Raw genomic sequence first — 26,923 nt, 5'->3', positions numbered from 1 at the left:
CAGTGGCGTGGCCTAGTGGCTAAAGTCCTTGCCTTTAATGTGCCAGGATCCCATATGGGCGCTGGTTCTAATCCCAGCAGCTCCACTTCCCATCCAGCTCCCTGCCGGTGGCCTGGGAAAGCAGTTGAGGACAGCCCAAAGCCTTGGGATTCTTCACCCATGTAGGAGACCTGGAGGTTCCTAGATCCTGGCTCCAGATCGGCATAGCACCAGTCATTGCGCTCACTTGGATCATCGGACAGAAGATCTTCCTCTCTGTCTCTCCTCTCTGTATATCTGACTTTCCAATAAAAATAAATCTTAAAAAAAAAATAATGCTATAACTGTAGGTAGTGGGACTTCATGACTGACTAGGCATGAATGGCTCTGAAACAATAGGGTTGCTCTGAAGCTGCTGCTTTGCCTGAGTGTGGGCTGCAGCCAGGCCAGCCTGTCCTAAAGATCACTCATGCCACATACACAGCACACAAAATGTCCAGCTGAAGTAGTGACAGTGACCCACAACATTAAGCCTGCGAAAAAGAAGGGCATGGAAGGTGCATGCTGAGTCTTGGGCTTGCTTCCAGGACGCGTATTTGGTGGGAGTTGAGGCAAGCCCATTTTTATCACTACTGACATGCTACTTTAACTGGTCATAAGGACACAGTAGAAGGTTTGGGTTTCTGGTTGACAACAGGTTCAAGAAACACAACTAGTAAGTTCTGTGAATCCTGGACTTTTAGGTTCTCACACTGGATCAAGTTGTAGGAGACACGACCTGCTTTATGTGGCTAGGAGCCACCTGGAGGTGATTTGCGGTGTCTACTGCTGTTTCTGGAACTGACAAATTCTAGAGATGACATCAGCCTGTGAGAATCTGTGAGCCTGAGAGTGGCACGTGACCATGTAGGAATCTGTGAGCCTGATGAGGGAGTCACATCAGCAGCATGTGGGAGTCTGTGAGCTTGATGAGGGCGACATGTGAGCATGCAGGGATCTGTGAGTCTGTGTGACATGTGATCATGTGGGAATCTGTGAAGCCCCCTGTGTGGATGGTGGGCAGAAAACACTCACTGAAACATGTTCAGATTTCACATTGCAACCTACCTTTATTTAAAAAGAAAAAAAAAATCAAGTCTCATTTCAAAAATAGTTATAATTGCAGAAAGAGAATCCCATATACCTTCCACCCAGCTCTCTGCAGTGGCATCATCTCACATGTCACAATCTATGTCAAAACCAGGAAATCTAGGGTGAGTGCCAATGGAACCCTTCTGCTGCTTTCCCAGCTTAGACAGGCTCAATTCTCTGACCATGTTCTAGTGTGGTCCATAGGAACCATGAGGAGTTAAAACACTGCCTCTCCCCCAGCCACAATCTGCAGAGGTCTTCTTGCTACTGGTCAGGGTGTGCATGCCAGCTGCCCTTGGGTGGGCAGGCATCCCTCAGGGGGGTCATTCTCATCATTTCTTCAGTTTCCTGTTAATGCAGGCGACACAGTGTTGAGGATGTGGGTTCCACACAGACTCTGGGAACCCAGAAGCCTCCAGTCCCAGAAAAGGCTCCTCCAGCTTTCTGGCCAGAACCGTTCCATCACGGGAGACATGAGTCGGAGGCAGACCAAGCAACTGTCACTGCTGACAGTGGAGACGCTGAAGTGCTCATGGCTCCACTGCTCCACTCCCATGAAAAATGTTGCCCTGCGAGCATCTGCCTGAGGTTCCTTGTGGGTGCCCAGTGCCTACCTAGGCCCCGCTGGTTCCAGTGTGGTCCATGGCTGAGCAGAAGGCGCAGACAGCGGCAGTGAGAAGCAGCCGCGCCCCCTCATAGAGCAGCTTGGGCGAGAACACACTCCAGATGAACAAGTGGTAGCGTAGCGCTGTCACCAGGACCAGGTAGATGGCTGCAGATGCTGAGCCTGCCAACGCATAGCAGAAACCTGCATGGCCCAGCGCTGTGCCGCTGCCAATCAAAGGGAGACATGTCAGCCTGCGCCAGGGGCCAGGACACTGTGCTTAACCACAAGGACTCCCACTCCAGGATGACGGCGCCATGTCCTAGGACCTCCCCCTGCATGGCCTCTGGGGGCCTGGGGGGTCAGCCATGGGAGAGGAGTTTCCACCTGTACCCCCAGACACCTGTAGTGGCGCTAGGGAGCTCAGACTCTCAGGCCTAACCCTTCAGTTGAGGGAAACTGAGTCCACCAGTAGGCTGAGGCTGCTGGCCCCGGCATCAGCTGCCCAGCACCTATGCCCATGGAGCCGCCACCCCTGGATCAGGACAGGGACCTTACCTGCTGGCCTCAGAGCTCAGGAAGTGCACCAGGTGGCTGGCCCACAGCAGGGGCCCTGCAAAGGTGCCAAATGCTGTCAGTAGCACAGCTGGGGCCTCTGCATAGCTGTCGAAACCCACGAAGCCAGTGGAAATGTCTACCGTGGCAATATTGTTGGAGTTGCCCTGAAACACAAAGCCTGGGTTGCAGGCTCTCTCTGCACTCCAGGTTGAGGACAGGCCCTGGGTGGGTCCTGGGTCTGTTCCCTGGGTCAGCCAGGACTTGAGGGGAGCAGTCAGGAGCTGCCCCAGCACAGGGCTCCCCCTAGCCAGGGGCAGGGCCTGTGACATCAGACAGGGAGGTGAACAACAGGTGGAGCTTACCCATTAGTGCGGACACTGGCCAGTGATCACCTGGGCCTGGGCACTGCATACACCCCATGTGCACAGTAGGAGGCATGGAATTGGGAGAAGGTCCCCCGGGTCTGCCTCCCTCTCCACCTCTACCTGCCACCCATGGCACAGGTAAGCAGGCAATCCTGATGGCGTCTCCAGAGCTGAGCAGAGGCTTGTGGTTACTCTACCCACCCACCCCATCCCATGCTCATGCCCTCTTCCTCATACACCCGCCCCTTGCTGACGCCCTCTGACGGGATCCACCTGAAGAACCCTTTCCCTGTGGTCCTGCCTCGTGCCTCTCTGAGGCAGCAGCTGGAACGGGGGTAGAGACCCAAGGCAGGAGGGTAGGGTTTGGAGGTGGGTCTGATGGCTCTAGCACAGGCAGCCCAAATGGGGCCACAGCCTCCTCCAACAGGGAGACACAGGCTGGAGCAAGGCTACCGTGCTCTTCAGCCCTCAGGTCCAGCAAAAGTTGGGGGGAGGAACAGAGGAAAGAGGGGCCTGTGGCATCTCCTTGCCAAACCCCGATCTACTTGCTGCCGCACTCTGGGGCCATCCCTGGGTGGGACACTACCTCATAGGTTGTGTGCTCAGCTGCCGCTGGGGTCACCCCTGCCAAGGAACCAGGAGTCACCTCCTTGCCCAGGGTCCACAGGCACAGTCACCCCGGGGGGGAGGATCCCCTGCCTTTGCTGACCCCACAGACAAGGGTACCTGCAGCTGCCCTGTATCCAAAAGCCTTCCAGGGTTGAAGCCCAAGATTGGGAGATGGGGGTGCGGGGTAGGGACGACAGTCAAAGGTGGAGGGCCACAGGGATGGCGGATAGGGAGAGGTGAAGGCTGGGGGTGTGGACAGCAGGGGAGACAGCATACAGGCTGAACTGGGTTTGTAGCTGTTAAGCACTTGGCTTTCTCCAGCTCTGCCCTCACCTGCTAAGTACCGGGACAGAGGCAGAGAAGAGCCACACACCTGTGGGTTGGGGGGGGGGGGGTCAGGAATCAGTAGAGGAGGGGCTGGGGACAGGGAAGAGGCCAGTCTGTTGGGCACTTCCACTGGACATGCCTTCCAAGGCTCCCTGCTTCCAGATGGGGGAGGGCAGATGTTGCACATCTGGGTGAGAGGTGGCTGGGGGCTGCATGGCCATGAGCAGAGGAAACTGCAGGCCACAGTGCCTACTCTGTCCACCTGCCTGGGTATGTGTGGTGTCCACTCCCACCCACAGGACATGTCCACCATGGTCATTGCTAGCCCAGGGGCCTGTGACCACGACAGTGACTGACAATGATGCCCAAGCCCCCACACTCAGGGGACAGGTGACCAACCCTGGCTCCCGGGACAGACTGGGGCTGGGACATGATTCACTGAGCTGGCCCGCGGCTCTCAACCAACAACTTCTGCAGGAAGAACCAAAGGCAATCAGCCACAAGGGCAGCGGTGAGCCCTACCTGAAAATAGAAGAAGGCTTGGCCAAACCAGTAGTGCATCACAGTGACCTCCACAGCACTGTGTCCCAGCGGCTTCCAGACAAAGTTGGCCAGAACAGCCTGAGTCAGAAGGCTGAGTGCCAGAACCGGAAGATTGTGCGGCCTGAAGAGCAGTGCGGCCAGTAGAATCAAGCCACTGAAGATCTCCCACAAACCCATGGTCTTGATCTTGTGCTCAGCAGCAAGCACTTGGGATCTCAGCAAGTCTTTGGTGCCCGTGAACAGAATGCCAAGGACAAAGACATAAACAAAACGAGCTTCAATAATGCCCCTAAAAGAAAGCAAAAACAAGTCTGGTTTCCAGCTGGAGAAACACACATTTTCCCACAAAATATGTGCATGTGGAAAACCTGGGAAACTGCATGGCCCACGCAGTTCTGCAAATGGACGTGCCAGTTTGCACACCACCCTTCTCCAGTGCTGAATGTGGGCACCATGCCCTTGCAGCCAGGAAAACAACCCACTTGATTTGAAGTGACTGTAAAAGCCACAGCAGGGGTTGGCACTTTGGCGTAGCAGGTAAAGCCAGTGATGCCAGGATCCCATTGGATACCAGTTCAAATCACAGATGATCCATTTCTGGTCCAGCTCCCTGCTAAAGGCCTGGGAAAGCAGAGAAAAGTGCCCTAAGTGCTTGGGACCCTGCACTGATACGGGAGACCTGGAGGAAGCTTCTGGGTCTGAACCTTGAATTGGCCAGCCCTAGCAGATGCAGCCATTTAGCAAGTGAACCAGCAGATTAAGCCACTCTCTAACTCTGCCTTTTTTTTTTTTTTTAAAGATTTATTTTTATTATTTTTTATTGGAAAGGCAGATATACAGAGAGGAGAGACAGAGAGGAAGATCTTCCGTCCGATGATTCACTCCCCAAGTGAGCGCAACGGGCCGATACTATGCCGATCCGAAGCCAGGAGCCTCTTCCGGGTCTCCCACGCGGGTGCAGGTTCCCAAAGCTTTGGGCTGTCCTCGACTGCTTTCCCAGGCCACAGGCAGGGAGCTGGAAGGGAAGCGGGGCTGCCGGGATTAGAACCGGCGCCCATATGGGATCCCGGGCGTGCAAGGCGAGGACCTTTAACCACTTGCGCCACCGCGCCGGGCCCTAACTCTGCCTTTTAAGTAAACAAATAACTAAATATTTTTATTGGAAAGACAAATTTACAAAGAGAGGCAGAGAAAGATCTTCCATCCACTGATTCACTTCCCAAGTGGCTGCAATAGCTGGAGCTGAGCTGATTCAAAGCCAGGAGCCAGGAGCTTTTTCCAGATCTCCCATGTGGGTGCAGGGTCCCAAGTGTTTAGGCCATCCTCTATTGCTTTCCCAGGCCACTAGCATGGAGTTGGATGAGAAGTGGAACAGCTAGGACACAAACTGGTGCCCACGTGGGATCCTGACAGATTCAAGGTGAGGATTTAGCCACTGACCCATTACAACAGGCCCTAAATACATTTTTTTTTTTTAATAGAAAAGCCGTTGGACCAGGGGATCCAGTTTGATTAGGATTCCTAGCACTCCAGAAGGGTTGCCTGTGCAGCTGGGCATGCTCAGTGACACAGATGTAGACTAAGCTTTGCTCATCCTTTGTGCTCCAAAACCTGTCTGGACTCTGTCTGGGTGAAGCTCATCAGCACTGCTGCCTTGCTTGCGATGACCACAGCCACCACGGGCCTTCCCCAGGACATATGCCAGGAAAGGATTACCATGCTACAGCCATCACACTGACCTAATTGGCCTTCACAGGATCTGCTGTCATGGGCTCTGCCCCCCCAGGAACCTGCTTGGGTTCCAGGGACTCTGGTGCCTCCGAGGCACCTGCTGGGCAGATCCCATCCCAGCCATTGTGGATCTCGACCAACTCCAACACCAGGCCACCCCGTCTGCTCTGTGTCAGCAATCTCAGTGATCTCCCCTCCAAGTTACGCATCTCTCTATTACAAACAAGAGTGACCAACCATTCCCAGGGTCTCACAGGCCCTGGCAGCTATGGAGGAAAACATGGTCATGAGTACAGACATTTAAACGTTTCTGATGGCCGTGCCCAGTCTGCAGTCACTTACTTTGAGATGGCTCTGCTGTCTGGTCGCCATGGGAACAGCAGGTTTCCAACAGCCACCCTGTAACAGTAGACACCCAGCAGCCCAAGTGCCAGGGCCCCCTTGGACACGGGGGAACAGCCCCTCTGGGTCAGCAGGAATATCACGAGGAGGGACAGGGCGGCCAGGGCAGAGAGCTCAGCTTTGTGGTCAGAGCTGCAACAAGATGGGGATAGCCAGGGTTACTGCTGCAGTGAGCCGGGGCTGCAATGAGCCTGTACTATATGGGCTGGAGCCATGGGTGCTAAGACATGGAGTTGGTGCCAGCCCCAGGGTCACCAGTTCTAGCTCCCTGCTGATGTACATAGGAAGGCAGTGAGGATGGCCCAAGTGCTCGGGCCTTGCAGCCACACAGGAGATTGGGATGGAGCTCCTGGCTCCTGGTTGGTCCAGCCCTGCTGTTGTGGTTACTTGGAGAGTGAACCAGTCGATAAAAGATCTCTCTTCTCTGACTTTCCTCTCTCTGTAACTAGTGCAAATAAACAAATAAGTCTTCTTTAAAAAAAAAAAAACTGTATAGAAGTAGCTGATTTTCTTGAAAAAAAAAAATTGCTGGTTATTCAAATCCAGTTCTTTTTTTATTTATTTGGAGAGACAGCTTCCATCTGGTGGCTGATCCCTTGCTGACTACGGACAAGTTTTCAGTGGTGGCAGGAACCAGGTGTTGCACCATCCTTACAGCCTCCTAGACATCAGCATGGCATCCTGACTTCTCCACTAACAGTGACCACTCAGCTCCACAGGTTCTGAACAACCTCATGGAAGACATTACCCTGAACCCTCCCTGTCACTTTCTCTGGGCACAGGGAATGCTATAACACAGGCAAGCTCGCTGCTGCCAGTGGATGTGGCATCAGAAAATGTACAGGGGCCAAGGCTGGCGGGGGGGTCCTGAAGGGGGCGGGGGTGCAGGAGATGACTGCCTGGCCCAAGGGTCCGGCCCCTTCCAGGGTGGAGTGAGGGGGGAGTACAGGAGAACAGGCAGAGTCCCACACTGTTCCTGGCCTTGTCCTTCCTGTTCCCAGCCCCACCTCAGGGCAGTCTATGGCAGCAGAGATGACAAACAGGGATCAGCAGGCCCAGGACAGGGGCTGTGGCACCGAGCTGGACCTCTGCAGATGGCCAGTGTCAGATACAAAGGCTTTTGGTCAATTGTCACAGACAAATCACACCCGCAGGCCAGCCCTTCACTGCCCGTTAGCTGGGGTTGGAATCCTATCCCACTCTGCACAGCCAAGGAGACGACCCCTTGGTCAGGCCCACCCAGCCGTCCAACTGCCCTGTGCTCGCACCTGGTGAGCCAGTGGCCGAGGTCGGGCCGGTGGGCCCACTGCACCCCAGTCTGGTTCAGGGACCGCAGCATCCGGCAGCAGACAAGGACCAGCCATGGGCTCGCCAGCACGGTCCACTTGCGCAGGTCCCCGGGGAGCACTGGCCGAGCCTGTACCTTGCAGGCCACATCTGCTGTGGGCAGTGTGGGCACGGCCTGGTCGTCCTCCAGGAAGCTCCGGTGCATCTGCTGGCTCAGGGCCAGGCACAGGGTATTGACCAGGAAGTACCAGGTCTGGTGTTCTTCCTCCACGAAGCTGCTAGCACCAAGACTCAGCATGTGGCCCAGCGTCCCCAGCAGCAGGAGAAGCTCCAGTTCCGACCACCTCGGGCGGGGGCGGGCAGGGTGCTGCAGGAAGAAGACCCCATGCGGGCTGCCCAACAGAACCCACAGTGACCACCCAGGGGCCTTGGCCCAGTTCTAGCATTTCCTTCTCTGCCCTGCAGACCTGGCGGTCAGCTACTCAAAGCTCAAGAACTTTGACACCTCACCAGCCTTCAGAGCTCTTGAAAGTCCGCTCTCAATGCTCATTCTGCTAAAATGACAAAGCTGGTGTGTCAGAGTTACCCTTGAAATACACAAACTGGAAACGTTATAGATGGGGACCCAAAGGACCCCTTCACTTGCTCAATGACTGCTCACGGTGGGAGAGATGAGGCTACTAGAGAAGGAGTGAGCAGAGTCTACTGCTCACCACGGCCTGGGGATCCCATGCTGATGGGACAGGACAGGGGGCCAGTCTAAGTCACTGCCAGCACCCAGGACCTTGATATGATGTCCTCCCCATTGTCCTGCCATCACCAAACCTATCAGGCGGCCCAAGGATATGCTGGGCTGGCCAAGGAGACTGCCAAATGAGGTGCAGGCCGAGCGCAGTGACCACCACTGCTGTGCCAGGAGCCCTGTATTGCAGGCCAGAGTTGTGGCACATGGCCAGTGTCACACACTGGTTTTCCTGGGGGTCCTGGATGCAGCTGTGGACGGCACCCCCACCACAGCCTGAGCCAGCACTGTACCACACATCCAACCAACATATAGCAAATGAGGTGACCAACACTGGCAGTGCCGGCCTTACCTTCCGCAGATCTCCGGCTTGGCAGGCCTTGACAAGGGCTGACATGGCTGCACAGAGCAGAGCAGAGACCAGCAGCATCACGCCGCCCGCCGCCAGCCATGAGAGGCTGCAGAGGTAGCAGGAGTTCTCCACTGAGGTGCACACGACGACATGGACAGCAGACAGAGCCAAGAACCCCAAATAAAAGAGCAGGGAGAAGGCGGGTGACAGCAGAGGGACTTGGAGCTCAGCCTGAGGGCGCAGGGCCTGTGGGGTGCTCAGGAGGAGCAGAGCCAGCACCTGCAGCAGAAAACAACATGGTGCTCATGGATACCTGGCCAGAACAGGTGGACATAGCCCACCTCCTCCCTGTGACAGCTGCTGAGGGAACACAGGGAAGCAGGCCCAGTCATAGGCTGCCACCCCCAAACTGCCAGGGACACAGTGGGGTGTCAGCTCACAAGGCAATGCCGAGGGTAGACAGGGTGCAATGGGTATCGGTCCTCAAGGCAATCCTGAATGCCAACCGGACATCAGGAATAGCTTTCCGCTGCAAGTGGCACGAATGCCATCAGAGCTGCCACTCTGATTGTGCCAGCCCAGGATGCACCATCACCATACCTCCAGCACCATGGCAGTGCCCATGGCCATAGAGTAGACGTCATATTGGGCCCCCTGTGTGCTCAGCGCCGTGCTCAGCGTCTTCAGTGCCTCCAGGTACTGCTTCACTACTTTGGTCCCCAGCCCCAGGATCACGTCGGAGCGGCCTTCTTCCAGGTATAGTCGGACCCAGTTCCCATGCAGCCGCTCTGACATTTTAAACTGCTCAAATGCAGGTTCTGCCAAGAAAACACAGCAATGACCCTAAGATACCTTCACTTCTCCTAGGCATCCAGGGACCTGGGGAATGCCACGTGGCCCCTCTCTAGGCCTGTACCCGGGACGGAGTCCAAGCTACTGGCAACATACCTTTTTCGTAGGTGGCCACATTCTCCTGCAGTAGTTTGCTAAGCTGGACAGTATTTAAGTGTAAGAACCTCAATTGTTCTCGCATTGGCCTTCTTTCCACAACTGGGAACAACAGGCTCCCAACACTGTCCTTGGGAATCGGCAAACCCAGTCCTATGGCTAGTGTGGCAGCCAAATCGGTCTGCTGGACGCGTACTGGATGCCGGATGCCACCTAGGAAAGAGAACACACTCCAGGCACTTTCAGAACATGTGAGAACAATGTGTGCCAGATCACTCTCAACCCAGTGCTTCCAAAGGACCCTCGGTGCAGCGGTACAGCGAGAGCCCCAGCAGCTGGATGCAGAGCTGACCCATGGCCATCAGCCTAAGGGTGGGACCTCAGATAAAGGCTCCGGCTCTGCCTTCTGGGCATATGTGCTCCCTCAGACAGAGAATCTGAGCGACAGCAAGCGCCGTTACCAGAGAGCAGAACCAGGCTAAGGCCATCACGCACTCAGATGAGTCAGACAAGCCAGATGGCTGTCTGTAAAGTGCTTAGGCCTTGGCTGTGGCAGGCTATCTGACCCTGCAAGCAGAGCAAGCCCGGGAGGGCCCTTGCCATGCCATGACCGGTGTGAACACGGATGAGAGAGCCACTGGATGGAGCCCACTTGTCAGGAGGGGAAGTTTCACACAGAGGCCTGACTCTGGGCACACTCTGTGGGAACTTCCGGTCAGACTCTCCCTTTTCATTTGCTCCAATGTATTATCTTCTCTTGACTAGCTGTCTAAGAAGGGATGTGGTCATGCCAAGACTCAACATCTGGGGCAGGTGAAGTGGCTGCTCCTGACAACAGCATCCCCCTTGGGTTAGTTCCCTGTCAACGGTCCTTCCCAGGAACTCCATCAAGGCCTCCTCCCTGGGTACACTGGCCCAAGCATCTGGACCATCCTCTGCTGTTTTCCAGGCCCTGAGCAGGGAGCAGCTTTACCTACTATGCTACTGATGAAAAACCGCTAATCTACACATCCAAGAGGCTCAACAAACCCCCAGGTGGATAAATATAAAACATGGAGACACTTGTAGAAAAACCCTGAAAGACATGGAGATGGGCACCCCTGCTGGACCAGCACTTCCCACAGAAGGTGGTGGATAGCCCATTCCACATGCCAAGAGAAGCAGCAACGTTCTTACATCAGCATCCAAATGGTAAAGAAAAAGAAATGCATCGCTAGCTGACATGCCTCTTCAGGAACACTAAAGATCAGCTCAGGCATTGTGGCAGCAGTTGAGATTCCATATGCACACTTTGAGTCCTGCTGTCCACATCCAATCCAGCTCGAACAGTTTCTGCCACAGAATGGGACATGCAGGTGGGGCCTAGCCCTGGCCACGGCAGCCAGTTTGAGGAGTAGAATCAGTGGATGGAAGACTATCTTCTGTCCTTCCCTTCATTCAGCCTTTAAATAAATAAACAAACACCCAAGTCTTTAAAAAAGTAAAAAGGGTACAGCATTTCTGCTCTCCAAGCACACATCTAGAATGATGACCCTGCACTGCACACACAGACTGAGGCCACTGGTTGGCACACACCTGACAGCAGACACATGCAGAGCGACTGAAGCGGCCCCGGAGAGAGGATGACAAGGGATGTAGACAGAAACACCACTGCCCGTGCAGCACACGTACACACACATTCTTGCCCACCACAGCACATGTACACACGTACACACACACACACTCCTGCCCATGCAGCCATTTCTGGACATAGCTAGCAAACAGTCCAGAGGCATCAGCTGGTGAGTTATCACATTATGGATTCCAATTTGGCAACAGAAAGAAGGTGGCACTGACATAATTACAACATGTGTGGATCAGGGTGGAGAGCGAGACCCACAGACGAGGAATTACAGGTTTGGAAGAGGCTAAGCTATAGCCGGGGCTGTGATAGGGAGTGGCGAGGAGGGGGATTCAGAGAGATGGACATGACACAGCTGCCCAGTTGTGTGAGTGTGCTGCAGTGGTTCTGACTCATGAAACAAGCAGGCTGACTCAGTGCCCATACAGCTGCTTGATCAACAGCTGCAGGCAGTGAGCACCACTGGGTAGAAAAAGCCAGCTCCCTCCCGTTTCCCCCAGGAAAAGCTGGGCTATATGTACACTGCGCCCCTGTGTGGCAAGCAAGGGCACAGCAAGCTGGGTGTCACACTGAGCAGATACACCTGTTAGAGGACAGGGTCCAAGCTGGCACCTAGGGAAGAAGGGGGTCATGATAGTAGACATGAGCAGTGGCCAAGGCGTGTGCTGGGGGCAGGCGTGTGCAGGAGCCGAGGCGTGTGCTGGGGGCAGGCGTGTGCAGGAGCCGAGGCGTGTGCTGGGGGCAGGCGTGTGCAGGAGCCGAGGCGTGTGCTGGGGGCAGGCGTGTGCAGGAGCCGAGGCGTGTGCTGGGGGCAGGCGTGTGCAGGAGCCGAGGCGTGTGCTGGGGGCAGGCGTGTGCAGGAGCCGAGGCGTGTGCTGGGGGCAGGCGTGTGCAGGAGCCGAGGTGTGTGCTGGGGGCAGGCGTGTGCAGGAGCCGAGGTGTGTGCTGGGGGCAGGCGTGAGCCACGGCTGAGGCATGTTCTAAGGATCTGTCTCATGGGGCCTGGGTTGTGTCTGCTGTGCTTGGATCCCTGACTCTTACTGGCACTATAGCTCAGTCCTGGTGTCAAATGATGAACACCTTTTATAGGAAACTTCCTTCAGTTCTATCCACAGCTCAGATGTCTCAAAGCTACTGGAAATTTTCTTGAACAGTTCCAGGTAGCTAGGCAATAATTTCCACACAAAATTCCACCAAAAGTTTATATTTCGTGAATCAGGGCAAGAACATTTGCTAAAACCCTGACTGCCCCTCCCCCCATCGATTTTCATTTACATAGCTTCTAAAAGGAAATGATATAAAATGCAGTTTCTAACTGCTAACCCTTTATTCTCACCAGGTTTTCTCTCAAATGCAGAGCTGATGAAAATCAGAGGTGTGCTCACTTCCTCCATGGAAGAGGCGCCGTGACTCCCTGTGTCTGACATGCCATGGTCCCCACACAGAACCAGCAGACTTGGTAAAGCGCGCTCTTTCTCCTATGAGGCAAAAACAAAGATGGTCAGTGGCTCTGGGCCAAAGAGAACGTAGGACCTGCCAAGAAAGCAGCCTTAGAATTTGCTTCTCCTCCGTAAATGCTCATCTTTCCCAATGAGTTCAGCTTTCTCTGAGCTTGGAGCCACATTAAGGGGTCAAAGCAACACAACGTGACAAATGAGGCAAAGGGACTGGCATCTGGCCCCTAAAGTGCCACTTCCAAGCTGTGAACTCTGGGCACACGATACCCCCTGCCTCTGTTTCCCCATCTGTAAGACACATAGCACATGGCAGGCTCTCCTCAAGGCAGTACACCCCAACACTGGGGCCCCACCACTCCTGCTCTGGGACCTGCAGCCTGGCTATTCCGGACCTAGTCACTTCTCAGCTCAGTGTGTGCAACCCCGCAGCCCTGTCACCAGCTCCACTTCCCCTGGTGAAGATACGGGCCTCACCTGGGACAGCAATGAGGTATGAATCTTCATGAGGACACCGTCCATCTCACGGAGCTTGTGTCCAATCAGGGGGCTGTTGGGCCCAGAAACGTGGCCGATGTGGTCCAAGCCCAGGTAGTGGAGGATCAGCATGTCCCAGTCACCTCGTTTCAGGACTTGGTCCAAATGCCTCGTGACATTATTATCAACCTTAAGTAGGAGACATGTCCACATAATCCATTTCCCTGGATCATCACTCCCCAAGGGAAAGCAACAAGCACCTTTAAATCTAGGGAGGGTATTGGACAGAGGGCATTAAGAGAAAAAAACCCCCAGGAACACTAAAGCATCAGATGGCGTTCTTGCACATACTGTGTTTACGTTTCTGGGTAGTGGATGGAAAGTACAGCACAGCGTTTACATAGCAGCCAGAGCTACTCTGACAGTCATGTCTACACAGCAGCCAGGGCTGTTCTGACAGCTGGTGCCTACACAGTACACTGTATAGTAGACACTTCTGAGTGATGTGTGTGCAGTATGGACACTCCTCTGTGATTCTCGTCCTGTGGGGAAGGGCCTGCAGACGCTGCTACAGCCCATAACTGTGCACCACTCTGGATGTGCCACGTGCTTGCTTCTGCGCAGGCCACTCCCACATCGAACTCCAGACCTGTCCTGCGCCCCAGCACAGTCCACACCCCAGGACCAAGTTGTGCCAGCTCACCCCTGCACTCACAACAGCATGATGGCTCCTACAGAACCAAATAGCCAGAGGCTTCCTGTGGGCCAGGGTCTGCCCCACAGACCTCGTCTCTGCATCCATTCCCGCATTATCGCCCTGCACACTACCTCTCCCCTTTGACCGCTCCCTCCTGCAGCTCCTCTGGCCACAGCCTCGCCTGCTGCTGCACAGAGCTGTGCTCACACTGCATCAGGGCTCACATCCCACTGTGCCACTTGTGAGAAGGAATGACTACAACTCCTTACCCCACAAACATTAGCCAAACCCACATACCAAGTGCCATAGCCTCCCTCGAGTCAGGACACAGCACCTGTCTGTCCTTGTAAACTGACCTCCGTATAATCGGACACAAAAAATGAGGTTGTTCCGTCATATTCTGCAAAGTGCTTTGGGAATAATTTAACCCATGTCTCATCTCCATAGAAGACGATTCTTTTCCCAGCTGCCTTTGCCTGTCTTATCACGCTGTCTTCCAGGAGCACAGGAGAGTCGAGGTTCCTGACGATGTCGATGAAACCCGGGAGGCTTCCAGTCATCAGTGCCTGTGGAGGGAACATGTAGGAATCAGACCTCGGAATCCCAAGGCAGAGCACGAGGTGATGCTGAAAGCTGAGTCAAACCAGTGAGGAAGCATGAAGATGTACCCAGCAATGTGGAGACAGTAGCTCAGTAACAAGGACTTGGCCACCCTGATGAGCTCTCAGGGCTTAGAGCTGACAAGAGGACAAGGGTGGCGGCTGGGACAGACCATGCTGGGGGACCACAGTGGCAACACATGCAGTGTCGTATGCACTGAAAATGAGACCCTGAATTAATCAATCCCTTGGAATGTGAGTGGCAAATCCTCTCCAAGAGCACAACAAAGTTGGACAAAGCTGTGAGAAATAACCAATTCAAAACTTTGAAAATTCTCCCAAACTGAGAAATGCTTTCTTAAGAATTGCTGTCCTGTCGGCACACAGGGCTTCTTTCCTCCTCCTGGCCCCATGATGAAGCAGCCATGGAGGGCCTGAGCTGACATGGATACCACCCAAAGCCCGACTCAGTGGTGGTAAAACCAACACAGGAGGCTAGCAATGCGGTCACACATCTTTCACACTGCCCGAGGCACAGCATCTGAAAATGCAACTAGCTCCATGTGGATGCACCTGGGAAAGTAGGTGGAGAGTGCCTGGGCTCTGCTCCCATATGGGAGACCCGAGTGGGGTGCCAGGACTCTGTTTCGGCTTCACCCAGCTTGTCTTTTATGGCCTTTTAGGGAGGAACCAGCAGATGAGAGATGTCTGCTTCTCCCTCCCATCTCTCTGTAACTCTGCCTTTTCAGTAAGTAAGTATAAACAGAGGGGCTGACCGTATAGCATAGTGGGTAAAGCTGACGCCTGCAAAAGAGGTACCCTATATGGGCGCCAGTTCATGTCCCCAGTTGCTGCACTGTTGACCCAGCTCCCTAATGGCCTGGGATAAGGACCAGAGGCCCAGTGCTGGAACCTAGATTGTCCATGAGGGAGACCTGAACGAACCTCTTGGTTTTGGCCTGGCTCAGTCATTGCCACTGGGGACTGAATCAGCACATGAAGATCTTACTTTCAAATAAATAAATAATTTTTTTAAAAAATGAGGGGAGGGGATTCTGGGGCATAAGACCGCTCTGGTGGCTCCCCTCAGAGCTCCTTGCTGCAGCCAGGGACTGGACTGCATCACTAGGGTGGAGCCTCCATGGCGGACACTTGGTGGCTAAGGGGAACACAGAGTACTGGAGCATGTGCAAGTGCGACAATGTGTGTAACCAAGACCCCTGCAACCACACTTACCCTGAAGAGCTTCCTATGGGCATAAATGGAAGAGTCAGGTAGTGAGGTGGGGCCTCCTGGTGTGGAGACTTGAGGACTGTGCCAGGAGAAAGCTGTGTGTGGGAGGGACACAGGGAAGGGTGGCTTGCGTGATGAAGTGGCGACAAGCAGGACGGAGCCCAGAGTCTGGTTGAGGACTAGCCACAGGAGAGCTGTAAGCACAGCAAGGGCTGACTCTGTCAGGTGGGCCAAGCAAGAGGTGCAGGCAACATTCATGGTCCAGGCCAAAAGTTAGATGGGAGTAAGGGGTCATGGCCAACCTCACTCATGCTCACAATATTTTTTTTTAACATATATATGTTTAGCAATTACTATTATTTTTTAAGGCTTATTTGTCTTGGAAAGGCAGATTTACAGACAGGAGATAGAGAAGTCTTCTGCCCACTGGTTCAATCCCAGAGTAGTCACAACAGCTGGAGTTGAACAAATCTAAAGCCAACAGCCAGGAACAACTTCTGGGTCTCCCACATGGGTGCAGGGTCCCAAGCCTTCAAGGCCTTGGAACATCCTCTACTTTCCTCCCAGGCCATGAGAAGGGAGCTGGATGGAAAGTGGAACACCCAGCAGACATAGGAGATCTGGCGCATGCAAGGTGAGGATACAGCCACTGGCCCATCATGCCAGGCCCTCATGGTCCTTTTTAACACTGAATTTCAGAACTTCACAATTCCTGCAACATCATGCTCAGCTTACCTTGATTCGAGGCATAGTAACTGTGGGAGGCTTTGCTTCAGCCACGAAACTGTGAGATGCCCCCTTTTCCACCAGGTAAGTTGTATATGGCATGAACTTCATACCCTTTGGGCCAAACACAAAGTCGTCTCTCAAGGCATCTATCAGCACAATAACAACTTTACTAAAGAGAGGTGGTGGGAGCTTGGTCCAGTTGGAAGTGGCTCCTGAAATTGTATTGAAGAAAAGGGAAATTAGATTATTTTTATTTGGCAATGGAGCCCCTTCATTATCTCAATCTATACAAACCCTGCCCAGAAGTGCTCAGAAGTGTGTTCCTGCAAGGCTCAGAGTCTCCTCATGAAGGTCTCCAAATAGGACATTCAGGGACAGCTAGTAAAGAGGGAACGTGTGACTGCTTACAAACTCTTCCCACGGTTCTCTGGGTCCTTTTGGGCAAGGGGGTATGTGGTGGCAGTGGTGGAGGCCTAATCAAAACTCAGAAAAGCATAAGCCAGAGGAGTCGGGGCCCAGTGTGTGCTGACCAAGGAGGCAGGCCAAAGAGGGACTTCCCCGGGAGCACAAGCTGCTTAGAGATGAACAGGAAAATGCTGAGGTGGGAAAAAGCCGACGCCGGGGTGTGGAGGCACAGAGTGTCTGTTGTGGGAGAGGCAGAGGGTCTTGAGGGGGGAGGTTGCAGAGGGTCCTGGGGGGGGGGGGGGGGTTACAGAGGGTCCTGGCGGGGGAGGGTGCAGAGGGTCCTCTGAGGGAAGGGAGCGGGCAGGAGGTCCCCAGGTAAATGACCGAAAGGGACGGGGGACGGAGGCGCCGGGCAAAGGTGCGTACCCGCCGAAGGCTCGGGCGCTGGGAGCTCGGACTGCTGCCCTGTCCCGGCCGAGGAACGAACGGGAACCGGGAAAAAACCCCGGAGGAAGATGGCGACCCCGAGCACCTCGATGGCCACGCAACAGGCAGCGAAGGTACCAGCGCCCAGCCGCATCGCGCCCACCCGCTCCGCAGCCACCTGCGCTTCCGGCTGCAACCCGCCGCGGTGCCCATCCTGACGTCACATCCGTCGCGGCGCCGGCAAGGCTCGGGGTGCCGACGCTTCCGGGAACTCCCCGCCACCTGCCCCGGCTCCGGCCGGCTCCGCCCCGCCCCATCACGCCCTGCCCCGATTTGATCCCCGCCCCCTGAACCGCTCCAGACCCAACCCCAACCCTCCCTGCAGGCCCCGCCCCCGGTTCCGCCCGGGCCCGCCCTCCTCACCCCTCCACCCGGCCCGCACTATCCCCGTCCTCCCCACCCTTCCTGCTCTCCCTGCCAGTCCTGCCCTCCTTGTCCACGTGCCCTCCCTCCCTGCCCGTCCTGCTCTCCCTGCTCGTTCTGCGCTCGCTGCTCGTTCTGCGCTACCTGCCCGGCTGCCCTCCCTGCCCGGCTGCCCTCCCTGCCCGTCCTGCCAGTCCTGCCAGTCCTGCCCTCCCTGCCCGTCCCGCCTGGCCGCCCTCCCTGGTCGCTGTCTTTCACGCCCCCGTGTCCCGTTTTCCTGTGCGGTTCACACCCGTGAGCAGGTGTCCTGGTGCCCATCGCGCTTGATGGTGACTCTGAGCAGGTCAGGGGATCCCGGAGAGCACCCAAGTATTAGGTCCAAAAGATCCCCGGACTGCAGACAGTTCCACACACACAACAATGCCAAAGCGAAGGAACTTTATTGGTAGCTGGAGCTGGGTTCCATGTCTCATCCAACGCGGTGGAGTCTTGACAAGGACCCTGCTCTGTCTTCCTGTGCAGCTTTATTTCCTCTTTGTTGTAAGATGAGGTCCAACCCTCTTCGATTTTGCAGAACTAAATCTAAGATTTTTCTAGATGAGTTATGGATTTCACAGTCTTTGCAATATCCTCATCTACCGCTGCCTGCAGCATCCGGTCGGCAACTCGCTGGAGGGGGGCAATTGACTTATGATATGTTGGTTGGAGATGGAGAGTGGATTACTATAGAGCAACAGATACAGCTACCTCAAGCTGCTCTCACCCATATACGAGAGGTAGCATTGTGGGCATGGGAGGAAATGGAAACTGGGTCTGAATTTGCAGGCAGTTATAAAAAAATCATCCGAGGAGCCAGAGAATCTTATGCTGATTTTATAATAGGTTTGACAGACTCCATAGAAAACCAAGTTAGAGGCTAAGGCGCTAGGAAATTGTTATTAAAGCAACTGGCCTTTGATAATGGGAACGAGGACTGCCAGACTGTTATTGGTCCTGTAAGAGAAAGAGGGGAATTTTCTGGATTACCTGAAAGCCTGTGGCAACATAGGGACATTTAAACACCGTGCCTGGATAGCAGCACTTGAAACTTTTGCCATTCAAAAGCAAATGAATGCTAAATGTTTTAATTGTGGCAAGCCAGGACAGCTTAGAAAAAATTGCCAAATGCTTCCTACAACTCAAAAATACCATGCTAATATTTCTAACAGTCACTCCCCGGGAATATGTCCTAAGTGCCAAAGAGGCTGACACTGGGAAAAAGAATGTAAATCCAAATTTGATCGTGATGGCAGATGCCTGTGGCCAGAAGACTCCTGGAGGGGCCATCCCCAGGTCCCAACCATTCAGAGGTTTGCAAAACAGGAACATCCTATTCAATTTGTGTCTGCGGAGAAGCTACAAACTTAAAACTGCCACTGTCTCAATTCCCTTTCCTGTGCTTGTCACCCTGCAAGTATAAATGCTGGAGGATGAAATTCCAATCAATAATGCATGTTATTCATATAGCACCGACCCCTATACTGCATTGTTTTGCCATAAATGCTAATTTTAAGTACAAGTTTTTATATTAAGTTTATCTTTATGTTCTCTGTCTCATGAAGTCCTCATTGTTTAAAATTAGCAAAAGTGATGTTCTTCCTTTAAGGAGTATTTGGGTGATGGCATTATGTCATTATAAGGTGAATGTTTGCTGTTTTCTTTGTTAATGTACTCAGGTTGTTCACTGCATGTCTTTTGGAATATTTTATATTGCTGAGGAAGCTGGAATACAGGCCTTCAGTTCAACAGCTAGATTTCAAAATAATGACCATTTATCCCTCTAGAGGTTTTGATTCTGTTGCCTGACATCTACATTTTAAATATCTTTATAAAATGAGAAGAAAGAAAAATCAAGGAAAAAAGAACAATTTGGCAGAAGTTGTTTTCTGGGCTTGTGAGTTCTACCTTGGAAGGTCTTTAGTTGTGATAAATGTTTAGCTAGCTCACTTCATCTGCATATCCATGGCAACTTTTGGGAACTTGGAAGAAGATACTAAGCTCTTACAAATCTTGAGGGGTTTTTTGGGACATTTTCAAAAATGTGAAGTTTTATTGTAAATAAATTGGTATAGAATTGAACTCTGACACACTATTAGGTTATTTCAAAGTATAAGTTAAATTAATGTGATATTCTTTGTCTATAAAGTGTTTCCATATATTAAAGTAATACTTGTGTTTTCAGCTGGTTATCAAATTTCTCATTGCCTTTAATTGGTCAATGTTTTGTATTTTGTTTAAAAGATATTTGAGTGATGAAGTAAGGCACCCTGAAGTGAGGACAGCCTTACCAACTCTCGAGAAAGTGAGTCTCCCCAATGATCAGCGAAGACGAGGCTTGATGCAAAAGCATGGTACCAGCGTGCTGGGGATGGGGCCAGTTCCTCACGCAGGAGGGCAGACACACCAGCACCGAGCCATTACACAACATTCTTTTTATAGGCCAAAATCACTTACACAGCATTTTAAAATCACTTGCACAAAGGCTAAAGGCTAAAAACCATAAAATCATAAACCTAGGGGCTTTTTTTCTGACCATTACATCATAAGACTGCTGTTTCTTTCAGTTCCTTGTCACAATTTTCCTTGGGTTTGCTTTTCTCAGACCGAGTTTACTTTTCTCAGACCTTTGGAGCCTCCTCCAAGAAGTCAGGGACTTTCCGGCTTGTCACAATTTTACCTTGATTTCTCCTGAGATACTTATCTCAGGGCCACTGTTGTATCCTGAATCCCAATTGAACTTAATCATTTACCAAGAGAAGTCCTATTCAGCTATTCTCAGCAAGCAAGACAAGCAAAGTACAGAAGGCAAAGAAGCAAGTTAAATTTCTCTATTCTAAATTTTCCTTCTCAATGATCTCACATCAATAACTGATTGTAATCTATAATGTGTTATGCTAACTTCAACCACAAAAAAAATCTCATTTCAAATATTTTTAGCTATCCTTAAATAAGCACCCAAGAATTCAAAAGTTTCGAATTCTGGGGTTTCCCTTGGTATAGTAATGAGGCCTCAAGAATGCCAACTGATCTATCTCTCACTTTGTGGAGACAGTTGACTGATTGGAGTATATTAAGATTATTGCCAAATGCCAAGCGGAGTAAAATTTTGTCATGTTGATGTGTTGTATTGTTAGAGGCAACCAAAATGTTAAAAGGTCTACATATCAGAAGTGGTTTGAGTAAGTCAAAAGCAACTTGAATTTAAAGTAAGAAGAAGTTTCTACAGATAACTTGGGCCACACTCCTAGGCTTAGGTTGTGAGGGTCACTGGGTCTTTTGCAGGCCCTAATAAGAGTAAGAGCAAGAGCCCATTGTCCCCCACACCCAGGCTTAGGATGTAAGTAAGGGTCAGTGGCCCTGATAAGGGTAAAAATAAAATAGCCCCATGGTCTGTATTTCACAGATATGTTACCTTTTGCTTTGCATCTGTAACCCCTTAGAATAGTTTTGTCTTGGTGGGTCTCAGGATGGGCCATCTCATGCCTGGATCCCGGACAGCCGCCATGTGCACGTGGTAAGCTGTTCCCTGGGCCTGCTGGGTTCCAGGGGCTGCTTCCTTCAGGGTGAGTAGACCGAGGGGGGAGGTCTCCGGGACTGGGCAGGTCCGGGACCCACCTGCTGCCTTCATTGGGCGGTGAATGGGATTTAGGAGGGGCGTGACCTTGTGCCTGGGAATTTAAACCTCCAGCAGCCTCCCGGGTCTCAGGACGGGGCGTCTCATGCCTGGATCCCAGACAGCCGCCATGTGCACGTGGTGAGCTGTTCCCGGGTGGCCAGTGCGCCATTTGGTGCCAGGCTCTGCCTGCTGGCCACCCGGCCGGGGAGCTCTGGGAATTTGGTTCTTTGAGTCGCTGCTGAATTAGCTCCAGGTTGAACCCATTGTGCTTCTTGGACCTGAAACAGGCAGTAACTCTTCCTTTGTAAAACTTGTAATCACTAATAACGCTGACCACCAAATGCCGGTCCATGCAGAAGCTATGGCTTGGGGCTTGTCCTGCAAAAGTAGCTCCAACAGCTGGCTAATGGGTCAACTGGTAATGGAACAGAGTAGATAAGGCACGACTGAGCAAACCTTAGCCCACAAGCAAAACTAGAAACCAGTAGGGAGCAGAGGTCATACCGAGCTAGGATCTTGTACCTACTGGTCTGCGTGAGCCAGGGACGCCAAGCCACAGTGTCTAAGGCAGCGTTCGGGACAGGTGAGGGGCTAGGCCAAGCTGAGTCAGAGCATCCACTGGCAGGCAAGCGATCTATGGCTGGGAACAGGCCCGGTTGGGGAGCTAAGGGGACAACCCTAGCTGGGTTGAGGTTCCCACCAAGAGGCATGTGGCCTGGAAGGGGAGCTGCGTTCTGATCTGGAAATAGTTGTAGTCTCCGTTGGCACAAGTGTGGATTGTGATTGGATGCACCGACCCGGGCCGGACCCCAACACCCCCTGGTGTCCTGGAGGACCAGGGCAGATGTGGGATGGACTAGACTAGGTCTCAAACCCCTACTGAGCCATGTGTGAGCCATATGTGGGTACAGACGAACCATGGCTGGGCTGGAACATCCAACAGCAAGAACCAGATTGGGTTGAAGGCCAGTCAGGAAAAGCCACAGTTCCTGCTATGACAGGAGGTGGACTGAGTAGGGTTGGCTCATGGACCCACTGCTAAGCATGAAACCTGGCATTGGGAGAGGTTCTGATGGAGGAGCCTGGGCAACTCCTCTGGCAGGACACAGACCCGGCAGGTAAGCGCAAGAAACATGATAGGAAACAACCCAGAAAAGGCCATGGAAAGCTACACACTGGCATACAATTGGCAGACGTGGGGGCAAGACCAGGCTGAATCCATCCACGTCATCCACTGGCAAATCCAGACACCAGTATAGATCGAGCCAGGTTTGGTTGCAACAAAGCCTAGTGCACAATACAGAATGCCAAGGTGAGGTTGCCTGTACCGGAAGGGACTGCAGCGCCCAACCAGCCTGAGAACAAGAAAGGAAGTGGGCAGAGCCAGCAGGGGAATAAGGGAGGGTTCCTTTGCTGGACAGCTACTTCCGCAGGAGAGCATAGGCTGGGATGGGGGCAGACCAGACTAGGCAGAGCTACCACACCTGTGCGCCTCATGTGGTCTAGATCAGGGAAAAGCCGGGCTGGGCTGATTATTCCTACTGGTGCAAACAAAATTAAAGTGGGCGAGGGTTGTTTGGGCTTAGCCACAGCATCAGCTGGAATCTGGGAGTGGGAGAGGCCTGGGAGGGAAATAGTGGGCTCATCCCTCTTGGGTTACCACTTTCACAGGAGGACATAAAACTAAGATAGTGGCTGGGGTGGAATGGGGTGTGGGACAGACTGGATTACTGCTACACTTACTGACAAACCAGGGTAGGGGGCGGGCCTGGTGGGGGTTATTGTGGGTCGCTCCAACTAGGCTGCAGATCCCACTGGTTTATGTGGGGGCCAAGTATGTGCTGGGCAGAACCAGGCTGGACTGCAACACCCATTGGTTCCAGTGGAAGTTGGGAGTGAAAACAGAACCAACCCAGCAATTGCAACCACCAGCTGATTGCGGCAATGGACGGTGCCAGGCCCTGTACTTGCTAGCACATACAAGAAGTTTCTTTGGAGCTCTTCCTAATCTAAAGGCTGGACTCAGAACCCTAACGAAGAAAAGAGAGAAGACAGAACAGGTCAACCAACTATCTCAACTATGATGGACTATGTCAATCAGTGGATTTTTCAAAGACCTCATAGCACTTGGAGTGGCAAGATTGACAGCGGTTCATAACTGTTGCAATATCAAAACCACTTGAGCAAGAACCTCAGAGCATACCCTACATCCGGGACCTGGGGAAGGTGGGAAATTGGATGGGCCTTCTCCCTTAATACCCCCCTTTAAACATGAAGGTAACAATATGGAAAACATACTAGTATTATCCACTTTCCTGTAGCCCTTGAACCTTCTTACCCTAATTAACTATGCAAAGAATGTCAAAATAAAATTTTGTAAAAGAAAAAAAAAAGAATAGTTTTGTCTTGTCATGAACAGCTAAACTGGCCTATAAGAATCTGGCTTGTCCCTAGCTTGAGGTGTTGCTTCATCCACCGGTCCTGCGTGTCTGTGTGAGGAGCTTGATCCTGGCTAGCCAGCTCAATAAACTCTGCTTGCTGATTGCATCTACATCTGGTTCTTTGCTATCCAACAGAGGGGCGATTTTGGACCCTAATAGTATACATTCATGGAGTTGTGAAGGTTTAAACTTTAGTTTGTGTGCTTTTAATTATTTAGCTCTCCAGCTGTGATCTGGTGGTTCATTATACATTCTTAGGATAGTTATATCACTGGGAAGACTGACATTCACATTTTTAGCTTGACGGAGGGATTGCATAGTGGTGATCAATGTTTTTCTTTCAGTGTCTTGGTTTGAGGCTTTTGACTTGATGGCTTTTCACTTACTGGTTTCTGGTGAACACTACTACAACTAAGCTTGGTTGAAAGCAATAATTTTTAAGTCCCCAAAAGTGTGTGTGTGTGCAAGCACATGTATATCTTAACATATGTCTTTCGTGAAAGTTGTTTAAAATTGTTAATACAATTTAGTTTTTAATTGTTAGCCAGTGCTCTTGTTTCCAAATTCACAGCAGACACTGGACTTTTGGGTAATGTTTTCTGAAACTGTTATTTGATATTTTTTATTGATAATTTTTTTCTGAGAGTAAGCAACTTGGTGGCTCAGACTTGTTGAATGTACACACCACACCTTAAAAAGCCAATTGTTTATAAAAATAATAATTAATAAATAAAAAGGGGATGTCCTCCAGAGACACTTTATCTATAATATAAATACTTGTAAAATTTGCCTTTTAAAATTTTCTTCAGAGACATTAATATTCCTGCTGATAAACATTTTTTTATACTCTCTGATAAATTCCTGTGTATATAAAACAACGAAATGATTGCTATTCTAGAACACTAATAACTCATGAAAAAGGTTATGCTCTTGTCTCTAGAATTTTCTGATGGATCCTCAACACTGTGAGTTTCCCTATGGCTCATCCAGCCTCGGAATTGTAACAACTGCATTGAATACAAGGCTGCCCCTGGGGAAGATGGAATCCCTAGTGGAGCTGCTTCTAAGAACTGTAACACCAGATTTGTTTTTTAATGTTTTTGTTTCACTACCAGTCAGGAGTGCAGAGAAATCTTCTACCTTCTTAGAATGTTTGAGAAAGAGTTTAAAGATTTATTTATTTTTATTGGAAAGGTGGATATACAGAGAGGAGAAGAGATAGGAAGGAAGATCTTCCTGTCCCGATGGTTCACTCCCCAAGTGGCTGCAATGGCTGGAACTGAGCCAATCCGAAGCCAGGAACCAGGAGCTCTTCCCAGTCTCCCACACGGGTGCAGGGTCCCAAGGCTTTGGGCTGTCCCTAACTGCTTTCCCAGGCTATAAGCAGGTGTTAGAGTGTTGGCATAATGTTAGTATGTTAGAATGTTAGGAATATTAGCGTTAGGTGATATTAGGCCCTTTGGGGTGAGAAGACACTATTTCGCTAGGCCAGGAGGTGCCTGAACTGTGGGAAATTTTTACTTTAGCGATAAATCTGTCCTTTGTTTCTTTGTAACCTTATCTATCAACTAACCCGGGTACAGGAAGGCAGGGGCACAGTTCCCTGGTCCCAGGGACTGGAGGAGCCATAAAGATAAGGGTGCCAGGATGGGATGAGCTGTAAATAATAAGTGTGGGAATGTAAACAATGAGTGTGGGAGCGTAAACAATAAATGAGTGTGAGAATGGAATAGACTGCTTGCACCCGGGAACCGCATAAGTCTAAATTTGTTACTTTTGAGTTGACTTTGATATATGTTACAGCCAAAATGGCATATATAATCTCCAGCCTTATGTTAAGTCGGGGTCTGATCCGCTTGGCCAGCCTGTGTGCCCCAAGCACGATCTGACCCCAGCATGCTGGCACAATAAACTCTGTTTGCTGTTTGCATTACCAGCAAGGCTCTTTGTCATTTTCTGGGGGTTGACTAGTTCACACCCTAACGTCTGGGGGCAGGGGGGCTCTAGCCCGGACTCTAACACAGGGAGCTGGATGGGAAGTGGGGCTGCTGAGATTAGAACTGACGCCCATATGGGATCCCTGTGCATTCAAGGCAAGAACTTTAACCACTATGCTTTCGTGCCAGGCCTGAGGAAGACGTTAAATATAATTTATTAAGATTGTAATAGGTGATTTATAGAGAACAGATTCTTACCTGCCTTAGACATTAGAAAAACCTGTAGAAACTTGCAGTGGGATCCAAGAGCAACCCTGACGCCCTCTTATAAGGAGGTTGTGTGTACAGAGCAGGAGGGGATCCCAGGGCAGAGCAGGAGGATAAGAGGGGCTCTGTATCCTAATCCTGGAGACCCCCAGAGGCTTCCCAAGTGCCTTCACTGTTGGCAACGCCCGCATCACCGCATACCTCGAGCCAAGCGGAGGGACTAGGGTTATGAAACAGACAAAACAGACAACACACAGTGGGTCATTCTTGTAAAGAAAATGCCAATTTATTCAAAGTCAAGCTGCATCTTGGCCCCTCTCAGCATTTTCCCAAAGCTCAAGCAACACCTAAGCTCCCCGGGGGGTATGTAAAAAGGGGGAAGCAGGGAGGAGGGAACTTGCGGCCAAGCCAGGAGCTAAATGTATCAGGCCATGATTGCCCATCCTGTTACACCTTGAGAAACAAGATAAACTGTGGAGTTAACCCTTGTGAGACCCGGACCTACAACTGCACCACAGAAGCAGTGGATACTTTGTCAAGGATTGTCGGTATGATCACTGAGAACCATATCCCGACTGCCAAGGAGACCACAGGGAATGTGAAGGCCCTCGGAAGCCGAGAACTCTGAGGTCAGTCATTTCCTGTTGGATTTCTCACATGGGATGGTAGCAGCCCAGAAACTGTCGTAGTAGTAGAGTCTGATGACATCAGAACTACAGCCAGGAGCCCTGGTTGGTTCTCAGAGATAAAAGGATTGTAAATTTCCTTCTGGACTCAGAAGAGGTGCTTTCTCTGGTCCTTACCTAGTTCCAGCTTTGGCTCCCAGACCTCTTTTACACCGACCATCAGGGTTGTTCTGGAGCCCCAAAGTTAGTTCAGACAGAGACTAATAAAGGTCAGCTAGTTGATAAGCACTAGGCCTGTACCTTACTGATCAGGCTTCCTATTTGGCTTTTCAGATAGATAGAGGGAGGCACTGAT

The 26,923-nt window shown here is 51.7% G+C and overlaps 1 protein-coding gene across 6 annotated transcripts; it reads right to left on the bottom strand.

Annotated features, from left to right (window-relative positions):
* Nucleotides 1-1,536: 1,536 nt before the first annotated feature.
* On the bottom strand, nt 1,537-17,464 carry PIGG (phosphatidylinositol glycan anchor biosynthesis class G). 6 transcript variants are annotated; one of them, XM_040966019.1, is made up of 13 exons: nt 17,220-17,464; nt 16,395-16,600; nt 14,184-14,393; nt 13,131-13,319; nt 12,536-12,677; nt 9,579-9,791; nt 9,231-9,448; nt 8,631-8,909; nt 7,518-7,903; nt 6,190-6,381; nt 4,096-4,405; nt 2,273-2,436; nt 1,537-1,941 (listed from the first exon to the last, which is right to left on the bottom strand). In XM_040966019.1, exons 1-13 carry the CDS (start codon nt 17,371-17,373, stop codon nt 1,725-1,727), a joined length of 2,880 nt encoding a protein of 959 aa, XP_040821953.1. In that variant the 5' UTR covers nt 17,374-17,464; the 3' UTR covers nt 1,537-1,724. The 6 variants fall into 6 exon arrangements, with proteins under 6 accessions (XP_040821953.1, XP_040821954.1, XP_040821955.1 ...); XM_040966020.1 differs by having other exon boundaries at nt 9,240-9,448; XM_040966021.1 differs by lacking the exon at nt 8,631-8,909.
* Between the last annotated feature and the right edge of the window lie 9,459 nt (nt 17,465-26,923).

The sequence above is a fragment of the Ochotona curzoniae genome, unplaced genomic scaffold (genome assembly GCF_017591425.1).
Source record: "Ochotona curzoniae isolate NIBS_2020 unplaced genomic scaffold, NIBS_Ocur_1.0 scaffold_4505, whole genome shotgun sequence".
In the NCBI taxonomy this organism is placed as follows: Eukaryota; Metazoa; Chordata; class Mammalia; order Lagomorpha; family Ochotonidae; genus Ochotona; species Ochotona curzoniae.
The sequence above is the reverse complement of the archived record's forward strand: the minus strand, read 5'-3'. Positions and strand labels throughout refer to the sequence as shown.

What these genes read in the sequence shown, in the direction of transcription:
- PIGG (XM_040966019.1), bottom strand. Translation starts at nt 17,373, where the DNA reads ATGCGGCTGGGCGCTGGTACCTTCGCTGCCTGTTGCGTGGCCATCGAG. An exon ending in AGCGCCCGAGCCTTCGGCGG is followed by an intron (nt 16,601 to 17,219) that starts GTACGCACCTTT and finishes ATACAATTTCAG; the next exon opens with GAGCCACTTCCAACTGGACC. An exon ending in GCACTGCCATGGTGCTGGAG is followed by an intron (nt 8,910 to 9,230) that starts GTATGGTGATGG and finishes TTTCTGCTGCAG; the next exon opens with GTGCTGGCTCTGCTCCTCCT.